Source organism: Loxodonta africana, chromosome 5 (genome assembly GCF_030014295.1).
Source record: "Loxodonta africana isolate mLoxAfr1 chromosome 5, mLoxAfr1.hap2, whole genome shotgun sequence".
Classification (NCBI taxonomy): Eukaryota; Metazoa; Chordata; class Mammalia; order Proboscidea; family Elephantidae; genus Loxodonta; species Loxodonta africana.
In genome coordinates, this window is record NC_087346.1 from 135,071,584 (window position 1) to 135,088,463 (window position 16,880).

The window sequence follows — 16,880 nt, forward strand, 5'->3', positions numbered from 1 at the left end:
TATTTAGGAAAAAAGAAGTTAGCCTTCCATGACACATAACTAAATAAATCACATCTGAAACATATAAACAGAAAAATACAAACAACAAAAAAGCTCTAGAACAAAATACAAATCAACTTTTGAATGCTTTTACGATAGAAAAGAGCTTTCTAGGAATAACAACAGAAGCAGACACCACAAAGGAAAAGATCAATTTGGTTACCTAAAAAATTTGACTTTTATACATACATATATGCATATGTGTACACATACACACATTTCATTCTGGTATGCATAAAGCTGCCATGAGGAAGAGCTGACACGACTGGCCACTAACAATATATGTCTGTATGTATGTACGTGTATGCATATACATACACACATATCTATATTAATGTATGAAAGTTTAAAATTTTTTGTGTATTTTTATGTCTACATAAAAAACATGTGTATAGGGAAGTCCAGAAAGATATACACTGAACAGTTATCGGAGCCCTGGTGGCACAGCGGTTAAGAGCTACGGTTGCTAACCAAAAGGTCTGCAGTTTGAACCCACCAGTAGCACCTTGGAAACCCTATGGGGCAGTTCTGTTCTGTCCTACAGGATTGCTATGAGTCGTAATCAACTCAACAGCAATGGGTTTGGTTTTTTTGATACTGGGTAACAGTCTGCTTCCATAAAGATTCACAGTGTTGGAAACCCTACGCGCCAGTCCTACTCTGTCCTATAAGGTCGCTATGAGTTGAAATTGACTCTACAGCAATAGGTTTTGCTGGTTTTATACTGGGTAACGGAATTAAGAGGGCTTTTTACAGTATTTTTTGTTGTTGTACATTTTGTTGTTGTACATTTTTTAACGATGAGTACGAATTACTCTCGAAATTAAAAAATTAAAAAAAAAAGCTCTCAAAGACGAGAGAAAAGAAAGAGCCCCCAAAATGAGTTTATTACCTTGCTTTGCCCCACAGCAGCAGGTGCATGAATTCATCTTGCACTGATGTGGTTGTGTTCTTTTCCTAAAGAAAACGATGATAAATATTTTAATAAATCATATTTATTCAAAATTATAGGAACATGACTCCAATTCTTCTCCTCAACCTTCCCCCAAATCCATATTTAAATTGATCACCCAAATACCAATGACTTGAAGACAGTCAGCTATTCCAAAACCTGTCCCTCCGAAGCCCATCTGCTCCATTCCACAATCCTGTCCCCGACTAAGTTGTACCAATGGGAAAAGAGCCCTTTGTGCAAATCTCTCTAAAAAGAACTCTTTTTTTGGTCATGTCAGTTTTTTTTTCATTTTATTTTTTTGTTACTGTTGTCAAGAATATACACAGCAAAACATACACCAATTCAACAGTTTCTACATGTACAATTCAGTGACACGGATCACAATTTTCTAGTTGTTTGAGGTTAGACCAAGCCATTTGAAAGAAACCATGATCTCCGCCTTTTACAAATTAGACTGATTTCTTCTCTTGTACCTCATAAAATAAATACGGACACGGACTATTCTTTAACTCTTTCTGCGGAACCTTTGGTTACATTACCTGCACAAATGTGGTGAGGCGAGAATCCATCTGCATCAGTATTTCCTCCCACGCCTCACACATGCACGTAAGTGACAAATTTATATACTATCAGCAAGAAAAAAAAATTAAATTAGTAAAAATGTTTAAATCAATATGCTAATTAAATAATATAGGCTTCTTATTCTCAATTACTCAGAGGAATCCAAAATTTGCTTTCAATCACTCTTAGTTAAGCTTGAGATAAAGAGATCATGTGCTAAAACGACCACAGTTAACATTTAATAATCACTAAACTATACAAATTTCTATGATTCTTAGAATTTTAAAATAAAGCTTTCTTAAAATTAAGTTTCTATCTCATAAGGTAAATACCCTCAAGCTTTTATATATATATATATATCTTTTATGTACACTAACTGTCAAAAGGCTCGTCTGGTCAGCTATTCAGCTTTAAAACAGGATCCTTAAAAAAAAAAAAAAGCCAAAATTCTTTTTAGTTCCTCCCACCAAGTCAACTTCTCCAGCCCCTGTATCTGGGCTGGCCTTGCATCTTGCTTTGTATCAACAGGATGCAGCAGAAGTGAAGCTGTGAGTCCAGGGCCTCAAAGCCTTTGCATGCTTCTGCTTGCAATAAAGACCCCTGCCACCACCATCACGTGAACAAGCAGGGGCTGGCTTGCTGGAGGATGAGGGGTGTGGAGCAGAGACAAAACCATTACAGAAGAGGGACACTTAAATCAGCCCGTTGAGCACAGATGCATGACCAAGCCCAGCAGAGATGAGATGAAGCTGGCCCAGATCAACAGAACCACCTGGATGAACCCAGCTCAAATGGGCAACCTACAGAATCATGAGTACATTTAGGGTGGGTTTATTCTGCACAAAAATTAACTGACAGGATTGATGACTGTTTCCACAGTACGTTATTTACAACAAAACTTGTAAAAGTCCCAAATAGGATTTTATTTATGGGAATATTTAAAAAAAGGTTTAAGCTTTTTTCTTCTTCTTTTCTCTTTGAGGTGGTAAATAGGGTTAAGTGGGAACAGATTCTCAATTAAATTTCCTTTTCTTCCTTTGATTGAGATTATAAGATCAGCTATCAGGATAGACACTTCAACCACAGACAGCTTTACAAAATAAAACTTTAAAGTTTATTTACAGTACTTCAGAACACTTATAGTACATGTTCACATAAAACAAGCTATAAATACCTGCAAAAGAGCTGAAATGTGAGTAAACTTTCTGGCCATCCGAGTTACTTCAGGTAAGAAAGAGTACAGTAGATTGGTTTTGAGCTGTAAAATCAAAAGAATAAAGTGCAGTCACAATCAGACATACTTGCTTCTTTTAAAGGTGGATCAGTCCCTCCCAGCTCAATATCAAACAAACAAACCTGTCGTTTACGGAAGAGTCTACCTACATATAAGACAGTATCAGAATCCTACTCTTTGAGCATAACACAGCTCAGAGACAAAGAGACATCATTTTACGATTTTCTAATCCGCTGCCTAATTGTGTACAGTCCATGCTCTCTGGGTCATCCATCCCCCCTACCTATCTAGAATAATGTCATGACCTATTTTGTGACACTATTACAAGGAACTTAAAACATGATCGCAAATATACATACAAATTATTGAAGGAAAGAAAAGGAATTATAAGCTATTAATAACCACAAGTGAAATATCTGTTACAATGACATGTGAATTATCCCATAAAGCTGTTATTAAAAATGTCTATTACAAACTCCACAGAAATAATAAACCATTTTGTTATAGCGCCAAATACAATCTTGGAAATCCCATTTTCACAGAAGAGGGAAAATCAACCACAGTCGCAGTGAACCACTAAGTCAATCCTGGAGCTCTGAATATAAGTAAGACTGTTGGAAGGCATCATACAATCTGCCATCTCGCATTTTTTAAAATTTTTTGTTGTTGTTCTACTTTTGAGAGTCCAGGTGCACTTTGGGTAAGTGCTTGGGATATTTAAGATGACAATTTTAGGAAGATTTGTTGAAGGCAAGGCTACTGAAATTTAAAGACTAGATCAAACAGTTTCCTCACCCTACAATAAAAACTGCACACAACAAAAAAGGTTTTTTCTAATATTAAGCGGCCACCTTATATAAGAGGCAATGCGCTAGTTAAGAGCGCAGACCGCCTGGCACCACTTTCCAACCCTACATCACCAAGCAAGTTCTGCATTCCCTGTGATACCCATTCACTCTTCTACAGAATGAGGATAATAACCATCTGTACCTATTAGATTGCAGTGCAGATTCAAATAACTACCATGAACACTCAGTACCTGGCACATATTAAACAATCAATAAATACTAGTTTTTCTTATTTTTATTAGGGTCAAAAGTCTTGACAAAACACATGGTACAAAGTTGAATTGGTACAGTGGCCAGGTCATTAACAGACCATCAAAACACCATTTTTACAAAAACAATATTGTACACGGAGACAATAAAATAGTATTCACTATACTAATATTCTATACATAAGATTTTTGGAAACTCCTAGTAGTAGATTTTTTTTGGTTTGTTTGGTTTTAATCAACATTAGAATCCACTGATAAAATAAAAACCTGTAAAATCTATCAGAAATACATTTACTCTATACTGCTATTAGGTATCAATACTCACCTGGAAGTATGAAACTTCTGAAGCACCATCAGTAGAAACCTCTGTGACCACTGATAATGATTTCAAATCACTTGATAAGCATAATGCAAGGCAAGTACCAGCAATCTGTAAGACAGTCAGATCCCTCAGTATATTCAGTATTACTGCTAGCCTGCATCTGCTTATAATACAGGGAGAATTCACAAAGAGTCTTCCAATGTCGAAACACATACACCTGGCTCATGTGTAGCACATGAGGGTGGGCATCCCCTGCATGGCCCTTCTTAATCCCGAGGGCACAAATACACACACGCATCCCTCCAAGGTCCCAAATCTATGCTGGAGAACCAACATATGCCACACAGTCTACAGTATCTTTTGCCTCCTGGGAAAACGGTAAGAGCAAAGAGGAAACACTATGGAGAAAGACTAAGACTCAGCAGCTGTGGCTGACTCAGCACTGAGCATAAGATTGTCTTTGATGACTTTCATTACATTCTAATCACAAATTCCAGCTCTTCTCTATAGCAGGATAGGAAAGCTCTCAATCACAATCAAGTGTATTATACTAACCTTAAAAAAAAAAAAAAAAAACTTACCTAAAATCCACGAATAGCCCCCAATCTTTATAAACATCTTATCACTATTTTATCTTAGTAAGAAAACTATCCTCAAAACATTTAAGAACTAATCATCTCAATAGCTGAAACTGAAAAACTGTGTTTTATTCTTTTTCCATAAATCAATTACTTGTAACATTCTCACAGAAATGATATAGAAAATTTTCAAGAAAAACTTACCCCTGTGACTCGAGCAATTTTGAACATTCCATAGGCATAAAGCTCAATAAATCCAGAACTTCCTCCAAGGACAAGAATATTAAGCCTAATTAAAAATAATGCAACAAGCTGAGGACCAATCAACAACAGAGATGACCAAATTCTTAAACCAAGACTGAAATTGTTACTGCTATGATCTAATCTCCGTGCTAAAGCCCTCCCCCCGCGAGGGCAACTGAAACTACCCCACAAATCCACCGACTTATACTTCATCTTCAATCATACTGAGCTTACCCCTTTTTATCTAAAGAAAAAACATAAATTCCACCTAGCTTAAAAAATCAGCTTACAGCAAAATAAGAATATATTATTTTAAGGGCAATTGTATCGATACACTCTCAGTAACACAGTAACACTTTTCCCAGCTAATACCAAGTGCCATCAGTTTTATCATGGCTATGACACTAAATCTATTAGGGGGCTTAAAGAATTTTAGTATTTAAATCTAAATTTTAGAAACTCTAGTACATCTGTTCTCTTTTACTTAAAGAGAGATAAATTATGATACACTGTTGGTCAAAACTTGCCAAAATGAAAGACCATACAAAAAAAAAACAGTAACAGGCAGTAATGTGTATACTGTTCAGAGCTGCTATGTCAGCAATGAAATAACACACCAAATAATGGACTTGATCTTGAAATTGCCTCAAATATTAAATACCAACTTTAGGAAACTGGACTTGCTGTTTAAGACATATGCAAGATTTACCTGACATCTCCCAAGAGCTTAATAATTTCATCAGAATTTTCTTCACTAAAATATAAAAAACAAGAAGGTTATCTTTCAACTATATACCAAATAATAAATTATCTTACTTTTAAAAAAAGGAGTACCTTACCTAAATATTTTTGAGGTGTTGCTATAACTAAAAAAAAAAAAAAAGATTAAGGTAAGAAATACCCTCAATAAAAATTTATTTTTAAAAACTTATAAACTGTCACATAAATGTTAAGAGTAAAGAAAAAAAATCTGCAACAGTAATTCTGAAGAAAGTAAACTCTGTTACTCACTTTTTTGGCAACGTAGGTAATTTAGGTAGGAGAAGATTTGACTCATCCTCAGCATTATAAAAGGATGTTAAAACACTGAGAAGGAAAAAAAAATTACAGAACAGCAAACATTGTACTTCCCTTCCCATTAAAAAATGTTAATTTTTAAAAAAACTGCCCAGTTTTATAACGCTACCAAGTAAACAGATGCCACAAACATATTACCATTGTAAAATAGTGACCATACCAATCACAAATAGAAAAGAAAAGCAGGAAGCTCTTGGTTTAAAAGGGGTTTTATTTTTTTGGAAAAGCAATCAGTCTGCTCATTCTACAGTTAGAGGAACAAACTTAATTTTCTCAGCATCACATAAACTCAGTATTCATGTACTGAGATTTTATGATTTAATTCTCATGTAAGAAACCCCACTAAACATATGAGTACCTAGAGTAATTTTAAAGACCACCACAATGATTACATCATTTATTTGTGGATTCTACAGCTTACGTATGGAGCCCTGGTGGCACAGTGATTAAGTACTCACTGTTAACCGAAAGGTCGTGGTTCGAACTCACTAGTGTGGCTCTGCAGGAGAAAAGACCTGGCGATCTGCTCCCATAAAAAGTACAGCCTTGGAAACCCTATGGGGCAGAGTTCTACTCTGTCCTATCGGGTCACTAGGAGTCGTAATCAACTTGACAGCAAAGGTTCAGAGCTTATATGCACATGGCAATTTGATAAGTCAGCAGATTTCTAAGACTGACTACACGTACACTTTGAAATAGTCTAGTTACCCCCCTTTTTTTCCTTCTAAATTCTACCTCCAAAAAAGGCTGGAAATAAATGAGCAAGCAAGTGAAAAAGTGGTGACTTGACAAGCACTGTTTCCCACTTTACACAAAGTAGCTGTCCTGAGAGACCCTAGAATCTCCACATAGCATCAATTAACTATTAGTAGGAAATGTGTTAGGAAGACATTTAGCAGGTAACTGGACTGGGATAGAAAGTATACGGTATGCTCTGCTTCCCCACCCTTCTATGAATTTACACAACCACCTGCAATCCTTGATTATTTGATGATGGATTAATCACTCTGTTTTTTTAATCAGGAAATTTCAAACCCTAGGCTAGATCCTTGTCATCTGATTCTTTCCAAGCACCTCTTAGGAATGTTATCAATTAATATTCAGGACTTACAAATTTATTTGATATTAATGAATTTAATTAGAAAGGGACGCAAAATGCAAAGAAAATTATCACATTTCCCCAAAAGCCAAAAGAATTTTTTTTTTCAATAATAGCTAAACCCACTGATCCTTTAGGCCATCTTTATTGCACACCTGGTGTATTGCTTGACCACGCAGAAAGCAAAATTATTTTCATGAAACAAGGAAACTATTAGGCACTATGAACACAGAAAGAACCCATTCAGCACTTTTTATACTCCAAGACTATTTACTAAGACACAAAAAACAAAGCTCCAGACAAAATAGATGGTGAAAAGAAAAACAGAACCTGTACCTGCTAATCGGTAATTTTAATTAATGTTACTTGGAAGTATAAATCATTGCCATCAAATACTAAACACGACTTAAAAAAGGAAAAAAAAAAACAGCCACTAAGGCATTATTGCTCCAATAAGAAAATAGATTTTTTCAGGAAAAAAGCCTAACAAAGCATTAAAAAATTTCATCCAGCTAAACTTAAAATCCAAATTTAAATGCAACGTACATATCCATTCAACACTCAGATCTATATACCACTCAACACTCACAAGTTACCGTTTTAAAAAATGAAACTTTACAAATGTTCTATGGTGACCACTGGAGTTTTTCTTCCTTTATTACTCTACCTGCTTTCTACGGTCACTTCCATCCAATGCATACAAGAAACTGGAGCCTCCACAGAAAATGAGTGCAAGCTTTCAGGTTTTTCCACATCACACAAAACAATTTTTTTGGTGTCAGCAAGAGCAAAGGCCAAAACTAAAACAAGATAAGAAAAAACAGAACAAATTAGTGTAATATTTGAGAAAAACAAATGGGTATTTCACTTACTGCCCAGTTTTACTATTTTAAATACAATCTTAACCACAGAAATTATTTGACCTAAAAACCCTGACATTAAGTAATATCTTAAAAACCAAAGAGATATTTGCATATAGTTACACTTTTAAGATTACTCCAAAAGAAACCCTATGGGGCAGTTCTACCCTGCCGTATAGGGTAGCTATGAGTTGGAATTGACTTGACGGCACAGAATAGTAACACACTTCCATCTAAGTTTATCTTCAAGTGTTCAAACTTTCATGAGAGATCTACCACCATCTCACGTCCATACTTATAGTCTTACTTGTCTCTAGATTAGAACCCTAACTGTCAAGCAGAAAATACAGGGCAAGTCTCGACAGATTCACAATAATATCTTATGACTAAGACATAACCTACTGACCGTTGCCATCTAGCTGATTTTGACTCATAGTAACCCTATAGGACAGAGTAGAACTACCCCATAGGGTGTCCAACACTGTAATCCTTACAGAAAGGAGCCCTGGTGGCACAGTGGTTAAGCATTTGGCTGCTAACCAAAAGGTTCATAGTTCAAATCCACCAGGTGCTCCTTGGAAACCTATGGAGTAGCTCTACACTGTCCTATAGGGTTGTTATGAGTCAGAATTGACTCGATGGCAACCAAGTTTTGATTTTAATCTTTACTTACAGAAGCAGACTGCCACGTCTTTCTCCCACAGAGGTGGTGGTGGGTTTGAACCACCAACTCTGCAGTTAGCAGCTGATTGCTTTAAGCACTGTGCCACCAAGGCTCCTTTACCAAGACATACTGGTCCCTGAAACATGTCTAAAAGGTAAAAACTTATTCCACCTGCTCTGTCCTTAAGAGTCCCCCGCACCCCGTTTTGTATTTCTAATCCTTAACGATGAACCTTCCTCATTTCACTACGGCTGAATTACTTAGCAGTTTCTCTATATAAGTCATTAACCAGTTCCTAACTTAGCAAACTTAAGGATTTCTAAACAGAGGTCAGTGAGTTTCAACATGTGCCAGTCCAGGCTACCTGTGCTAGATATAAGGCAATTCCACCCCCTCTCCTTAAAAACAACTTAAAATAATCTTGGAATAACTACTATCTAACAAAAGCCATGCTTTACTGTCCAAAAACATGAGACATATTTTTTACTGATAAGCACACTGAAGTAAATAAGTTTTAATACACACTGACTTTCATGATTCATCTTTGAGATCCTAGTGTTTTGGGAAAAATACTAACAGGAGATCTCAAGATGTTACTTATAAAGCCTTCTAATTTTACACATATCCTACATATAGTTAAGTATAACTAAAAGACAAAATAAGAGCTGAGCAAAATGAGTACAGAATTTTAAAAGCACTCCTAGAAATCCCACTTCTGGGAATCAACCTAAGAGCTAATCACACAAAGTTCCTTCCAGTGTTCAGAACGTTTTATGCAGCATTATTCATAAAAGCTAAAAAAGGGAAACTCTCTAAATGTCCACCAAGGGAGACAGAGTTAGTAAATCACAATATATAAATAAAATGGATTGTTGTCGTTCTTGTCAGGTGCCGTCAAGTTAGTCCAACTCATAGCGACTCTGTGTATAACCGAACGAAACACTGCCCAGTCCAGCGCCACCCACAATCATTGCTATGTTTAAGCCCACTGTTGCAGGCACTGTGTCAATCCATCTCAATTAGGGTCTTATTTTTCAATGATCCTCTACTTTATCTAGCATGATGTGCTTCTCCAGGGACTGGTCCCTCCTGATAACATAACCAAATTACATGAGATGAAGTCTCACCATCCTCGATTCTAAGGAGCATTCTGGCCACACTTCTTCCATGACAGATTTGCTCATTTTTCCAACAGTCCATGGTATACTCAATATTCTTCATCAACACCATAATTCAAAGACATCAATTCTTCTTTGGTCTTCCTTACTCACTGTCCAGCTTTTGCACGCATATGAGGCGACTGAAAATAGCATGACTTTGACCAGGTGCACTTTAGTCCTCAAGGTGGTATCCTTGCTTTTTAACACTTTCAAGAGGTCTTTTACAGCAGATGTGCCCAATGCACTGCGTTAATTTCTTGATTGCTGCTTTCGTGAGCTCTAATTGTGAATCAAAGTAAAATAAAATTCTTGACAACTTCAATATTTTCTGTTTCTCGTGATGTTGCTTATTGGTCCAGTTGTGAGGATTTTTGTTGTCTTTATGTTAAGGCGTAATTCATGCTGAAGGCGGTAGTCTTTGATCTTCATCAGTAAGTGCTTCAAGTTTTCTTCACTTTCAGAAAGCAAGGTTGTGTCATCTGCATACTGCAGGTTACTAATGAGTCTTCCTATAATCCTGACACCACAGTCTTCTTCGTGTAGTCCAGCTTCTCGGATTATTTGCTCAGCATACGGAATGAGTAAGTATGGTGAAAGGATACAACCCTGACATACACCTTTCCTAATTTTAAACCATGCAGTATCCCCTTGTTCTGTTTGAATGACTACCTCCCGGACTATGTATAGGTTCCTCATGAGCACAATTAAGTATTATGGAATTCCCATTCTTCGCAATATTATCCGTAACTGGTTATGATCCACACAGCTGAATGTCTTTGCATAGTCAATAAAACAAAGGGAAACATCTCTCTGGTATTCTCTGCTTTCAGCCAAGATCCATCTGACATCAACAATGACATCCTTTGTCCCACATCCTCTTGAATCTGGCTTGAATTTCTGGAAGTTCCCTGCTGATGTACTGCTGCAACTGTTTTTGAATTATCTTCAGCAAAATTTTACTTGTGTGTGATATTAATGATACTGTTCAATAATTTCCGCATTCTGTTGGATCACATTTCTTGAATAATGGGCACAAATGTGGATCTCTTCCAGTCAGTTGGCCAGGTAGCTGTCTTCCAAATTTCTTGGCACAGAACAGTGAGTGCTTTCAGCTTTGCATCCATTTGCTGAAACATCTCTATCGGTATTCTGTCAATTTCTGAAGTCTTGCTTTTCGTCAATGTCTTTAGTGCAGCTTGGACTTATTCCTTCAATGCCATCAGTTCCCAATCATATGCTACCTCCTGAAATGGGTGAACATTAACCAATTCTTTTTGGTACAGTGACTCTGTATATTCCTTCCATCTTCTTTTGACACTGCCTGTATTGTTCAACATTTTTGCCCACAGGATCCTTAAGTACTGAAATTCCAGGCCTGAATTCCTTCTTCAGTGCTTTCAGCTTAAGAAATGCCAAGTTTTCTTCCCTTTTGGTTTTCCAACTCTAGGTCTCTGCACATTTCATTATAATACCTTCCTTTGTCTCCCTGAGCCACCCCTTGAAATCTTCTGTTCAGCTCTTTTACTTCACCATTACTTCCATTCATTTTAGCTACTCTACATTCAAAAGCAAGTTTCAGAGTCTCTTCTGACATCCATTTAATGACCTCTTGCTTTCTTCATGAATGATGCCCCTGATGTTATTCTACAACTCATCTGGTCTTTAGTCATTACTGTTCAACACATCAAATCTATTCTTTAGATCGTTGTCTAAATTCAGGTGGCATATACTCAAGGTTGTGTTGTGGATCTTGTGGACTTTAATTTTCTTCAGCTTCAACTTGAACTTACAGATGAGCAATAGATGGTCTGTTTCACAGTCGGCCCCAGCCTTGAAACCTGTCCGCCATGGGTGACCCTGCTGGTATCTGAAATACCAGTGGCATAGCTTTCAGTAACACAGCAACATGCAAGCCACCACAGTAAGCCAAACTGATAGATGAGTGGTAAATTACAATATATAAATAAAATGGATTACTATACATTAATCACTATCAGGGCTTTGAACCAGTTTATTCCAGTTTGGTAATGGCCAGGGTGTGGGGCTGGGGGGTGGGCAGTGCTGACACTGGAAGAGATATGAATTTTTAAAATTTGGGTGACTCAGAACCATAGCTGGAATGGGAAAAATTACAGGTCAAAGCCCTGCTAGAAACTTAATCTCCCTATTAGAAAACAAGGGGAGCATACGCGTTGCATAGCAACCAAATCTATTACCCACTGAATTCTGCAGAGTCAGAAACAATGGTGCCCAACATAAAAGATGGCAGCCAACTGTGTGGCTTTGAATATGTGTTGCTGTCCTGAGTCCTGCCAATAATTCAATCTCACTCATCAAGCTCCTGAAAGGGCTCACTACACCTCTCCCAAATCTCCCATTCTAGGGCTTCTACTTGTAATTTTTCCCCTTCCCATATGGTTCTCGATCACGCAAATTTTAAAAAGTTGAGGTCCCTTCCAGTTTCACTTCACCAGCCATGACTGAACCGGTTTGAACCAGTTCAAAACCCTGATTACTATACATTGATATATCTATATACACTGACATAAAAAGGGTGAACTTAAAAAATAAAATAAAAAGGGTGAACTTACCCCCTCCAAAAAAAATACCTAACAAAATAGCACACCTTGAATTACCTTCTTTTGATAATACTGTATGTCTACATCTCTACAAATGTACATACTTTATCAAGAAAGGTCTGGAAAGGTGATGGGCTTTCAGGACTCTTTTTTTTATTTATTTATATGTGTCTACAAAAAAAGTTAAGCAACGAGAAAGAGCCAAAAAAATCAAACCCACTGCCATCAAGTTGATTCTGACTCACAGCGACCCTACAGGACAAAGTAGAAGTGCCCCACAGGTTTTCCAAGGCTGTAAATCTTTACAGAAGCAGACTGCCACATCTTTCCCCCACGGAGCGACTGGCGGGTTCTGAATGTCGACCTTCTGGTTAGCAGCCAAGTGCTGTAACCACTGTACCAATGAGTACATACCAAAAAAAAAATTCAGTTCTTTTTCTGAAAGCACCAGCGATAGGTTTACATTTTACTGTAGTCACTGTACGCGCACAACAGATCATACAGGGGCTGTCATTGTAAAAACAACAGATGGGAGAAGAGCAAGTTCAGTCATTGCAGCCATAACCAGCTACAACGTAAAGGGGCGCCAGGAGAAGAGAGAGCACACAGAACTAGAAGAAGTGGAGTCGGATCTGATAGTCCTTCAGGTGAGGTAAATGGACATGCACAGAGAAATGAGTAAGCATGAGCCACACATTTAGTACAAAAATACAGTGGGGAGAGGCCTATGGGGGAAGGAAGGGAAGACCACGACGGCACTGAACTGACTGGTGAGCAGCACATGGAGGCTGGGCCAAATGGTGCAGGACTGGACAGCAGAAGGAACAAAACCAAAGCAGCTTTTATAGCCCATCAGATTTCATTTTAGAGTTATCGTTGCCAAGAAACGAGATAATAGACTTAATCTGGGTTCTACAGAAAAATTTTAAACCTTCTAAAAACAAAGACCCTAAACTAGTATTTAAAGTTCTAGGATATAAGTGGAACAATAAATTATTTCTGGAAATGAGCTTTCTTTACCGGCAACTCTTTGGTAATAATAAAAATATATTTTTTATAAGACAATCATTACGTTTGCCATCTGGTCTCCACGCCAGACAGGTCACTTCCTTTCCTGTATTTTCATTTGGTGGGAAGCTCCAAACCCGGTGAAAACTTGCAAGTCGATGTAGTAAAACCTACGACAAAACAGAGATGGTGGCAGAAAATAAAAAATCAATTTCCAAAAATAAACCTAGATCCCCACTACAAAATTTGTTTTTAAATGCCCATTTCTTTAATACTTAGTTATACGGTCGCTATGAGTCGGAATCGACTTGACGGCACTGGGTTTGGTTTGTTTTTTGTTTTTTTTTAATCTGAAGAGATTAGAGAAAGACAATGAACATAAGGTATTTTGAGAGAAATGGGTGAAACACTAAGATCTAATTTAACCCTGAACCCTATATACTGTCCCACCTGTAATGTCAACTGGAAACTTACATTTTAGAAAGGAATAAACAGCCTGGCCAAGACGACAAAGAAAGAACATAAATAGCACTAAAAAGGCAGATGTAAGACAGCCAAATCTGCACGGAAGCTTCTACTCTGTCACACGGGGTCACTGTGGGTCGCCATTGACTCGAGGGTACCTAACGATATACTCAAGCAACACTAGACTTGCAATCAGACAACTCAGAATCTATTTTCAGCTATGTCACTTACTAGCCATGGATTTTAGACCACTTAACAGTACCAGCTGCCACTGAATCAATTCCAGCTTATGGCGACCCCCTGTTAGAGTGGAACTGTGCTCCATAGGGTTTTCAATGGCTGATTTTTCAGAAGTAGATTTGAACCTCCGACCTTTCCACTGGCAGCTGGACACATTAATCATTGGCATCACCCAGGGAGAGACAAGTTGCTTACAAAAAAATCTTGTTGCCGTTGAGCCGATTCTGACTCATAATGACCCTACAGGACAAGGTAGAAATGTCCCTCGGGGTTTCCAAGGTAGATTCAAACAGCTGACCTTTTGGTAAGCAGTCACAGTTCTTAACCACTGCGCCACAAGGGCAAATCACTTAGCCATCCTAAATTTCCATTTCCACACGTACTAAGTACCCACTTCAGAGGATCAAGATGATAACTACAGGGCTCCCTGAGCTTCAGATAAGATGCTCCCTACTCCAGCCTCTAGACAACCATTGAAACTAAGAAGGCCTCACCACTGCACATGCTGCTGAACACGCCTCCCACACCACCTCAGTTCCCCACGCTCACAGCTTCATCACCACTCCTTGACTTAGTGCCCTGTTACCAGTCACCACAGGGAATTCAGGACTCCCAAGGAATCACTCATTCCCTAGCCTTGATGCTCTCTCTTCTGAGCCCACTCCCACCAGTCCTTCCTTTGAAAGCCCTTCCTCTGTGCCCTCTGGAACTCCTGGTCAGATGTCACCAAGATACCCTGTATCTTCATCCTCTCATCTGAAGACACCGCGTTCCTGCAGACCTCTCAATGTGGTAGTTGTTTCGAGTCCCATGCCCGTATACAGTAGGGCTAGAAGATGAAGTGAGTGTCCTCCCTGATGCTCACTGCCACTTCCGGACCTTTTTTTTTTTCTCTTTTCTAAAATCCCTAACGTTAAATCACATGCAATGAGACGAAATATTACCCACTATCCCTCTTAACTGCAGTCATCTACAGACCACTAGGCCATTCCACTCATACCTTAGAGCTGTGGACTCCTGGTTCACTTGTGTTTCCCAGTACTACTTTTCATCGCTTTTGGCAATTCCAGGTCCACAATGTCAGGCTTTTCAGTTTTCAACTACCTCTCCTCCAATGATGACATCTTCAGTCTCCGCTCAGCTACTCCCAAGGTCACACCCTCAACCATGTCATTACCAACAACAGCAATGGTGCCCTAATCTCAGTTCCAAATTTCTCATTTCCACCAACCACCTCTATCCTCCCAACTCACCGCTACTAATACCCAACTCCAATTCTGCAGCCCCACCAGGACATACACTCCGCTGAGCATACCACCTATTTGCTGTCATTCATCCCACACATGCCCTCACTTCCACTCTTAATGAGGTCAGAATCCAGGCCCATCACTGCTATCACTTCCCTTGCATCTACAGTAAAACCTGCGGAAGCCGGAAGCTGTGTAAGGCAGAAACCTGTCAGAGAAGGAAAACGCAAATATTTTCCACTAAAATGCGTGATAGAAAACTGGTAAGACTGCACTCTGTCAAAGGTGGGAAACTTGCAAGACCCGGCAAAACAAGGCAGTCCCGTTGAGTTCCAGCTCTCACAAGTTTCACTGTACGGAACTTCGACTTCCTTGCATCTCTCTTGCTTTGTCATACTTCCAAACAACAACCTTGGTTAAACCAAATCATGGCTGCATCCACACAGCTGAACAGCACTGAAGAGACAAACAACCATGCTCAGTGGTTTCTCTCAAATTGATGCTGTTAGCTGCCAAGTCGGCCCCAAAACATGGCGTCTTCATGTACAACGGGATCAGGCTGTTGTGATCCACAGGGTTTTCATTGGCTGGTTTTTCAGACGCGGATCGCCAGGACTTTCTTCCTAGTCTTTCTTAGTCTGGACGCGCCACTGAAATCCGTCAGCATCATACCAACACACAAGCCCCCACTGACAGGTGACAGTTGTGCATGAGATGCATCAGCTGGGAACTGAACTCAGGTCTCCCACATAGAAGGCAAGAATTCTACCACTGAATCACTACCACTCTCTCCCTCGAATTACACCACCACTAACCTTACGTGCCTGTTAAAACTGATTGGCAAGCCTGTTATTTCCCTAGTCCACTCGCCCTGTCATCTTTTTAATAATACATTCTTCTGTAACTTCCAATATTTTCCCCACCAGTCTAGCTCTTAGACAATGCCCTTGCTCATGTCTTCACTAAGAAAATGGAGACAACAGGTGTCCACTCTCACACCCACCCATCTGATGGCACTGAGAGCCCTATTCTCTACCTTCCTCCCTACTGCTGTGACTGAATGATCTGTATTCTTATCTAGAACCACAACAGAGTTACAAAGCGTCCTGGCATAAGAGAGTGAATTACTTAATGTGTCCCTTCTAGCCCCAGTCTTTGTAACTCCCACCAAATCACTGGGTAAGGCTATGCAAATGAGATACTTAGGGCCCACCAAGGGGATTGGACAGCCTGCTAACAATGTAAAGAAGCCACACGTTGCCCTTGTAAGGGTGGGACCATGCAAACAAGTTGAATGGAACTCTAATGACACTGGTCAGTTCTGCCACCCTGCTAGGCTTAAAGGGAGATGTGGGAGGAGAGTGGGGAGAAAAAAAGGGGGAAGGGGAGAGAAAAAGAAGCGGAGAGACGGAGAGAGGAGCTATAACACCAAAGACACAGTGAGCGACGGCAGTACCAGGAGACTCGCACAAGACAGCCACAGTAAGCCTTG

The 16,880-nt window shown here is 39.0% G+C and overlaps 1 protein-coding gene across 2 annotated transcripts in view; it reads right to left on the bottom strand.

Annotated features, from left to right (window-relative positions):
- Nucleotides 1-16,880, bottom strand: part of ANAPC4 (anaphase promoting complex subunit 4) — a 42,420-nt gene that overhangs the window by 23,637 nt on the left and 1,903 nt on the right. For both annotated transcript variants that reach the window (XM_064286000.1, XM_023549767.2), the window contains exons 3-12: nucleotides 13,501-13,606; nucleotides 7,833-7,965; nucleotides 6,001-6,075; nucleotides 5,829-5,855; nucleotides 5,699-5,743; nucleotides 4,951-5,035; nucleotides 4,172-4,276; nucleotides 2,730-2,813; nucleotides 1,534-1,620; nucleotides 932-996 (exon numbers count right to left, since the gene is read on the bottom strand). In XM_064286000.1, the coding sequence (XP_064142070.1) occupies nucleotides 932-996; nucleotides 1,534-1,620; nucleotides 2,730-2,813; nucleotides 4,172-4,276; nucleotides 4,951-5,035; nucleotides 5,699-5,743; nucleotides 5,829-5,855; nucleotides 6,001-6,075; nucleotides 7,833-7,965; nucleotides 13,501-13,606 (812 nt within the window). The remainder of the gene's footprint in view (nucleotides 1-931; nucleotides 997-1,533; nucleotides 1,621-2,729; nucleotides 2,814-4,171; nucleotides 4,277-4,950; nucleotides 5,036-5,698; nucleotides 5,744-5,828; nucleotides 5,856-6,000; nucleotides 6,076-7,832; nucleotides 7,966-13,500; nucleotides 13,607-16,880) is intronic.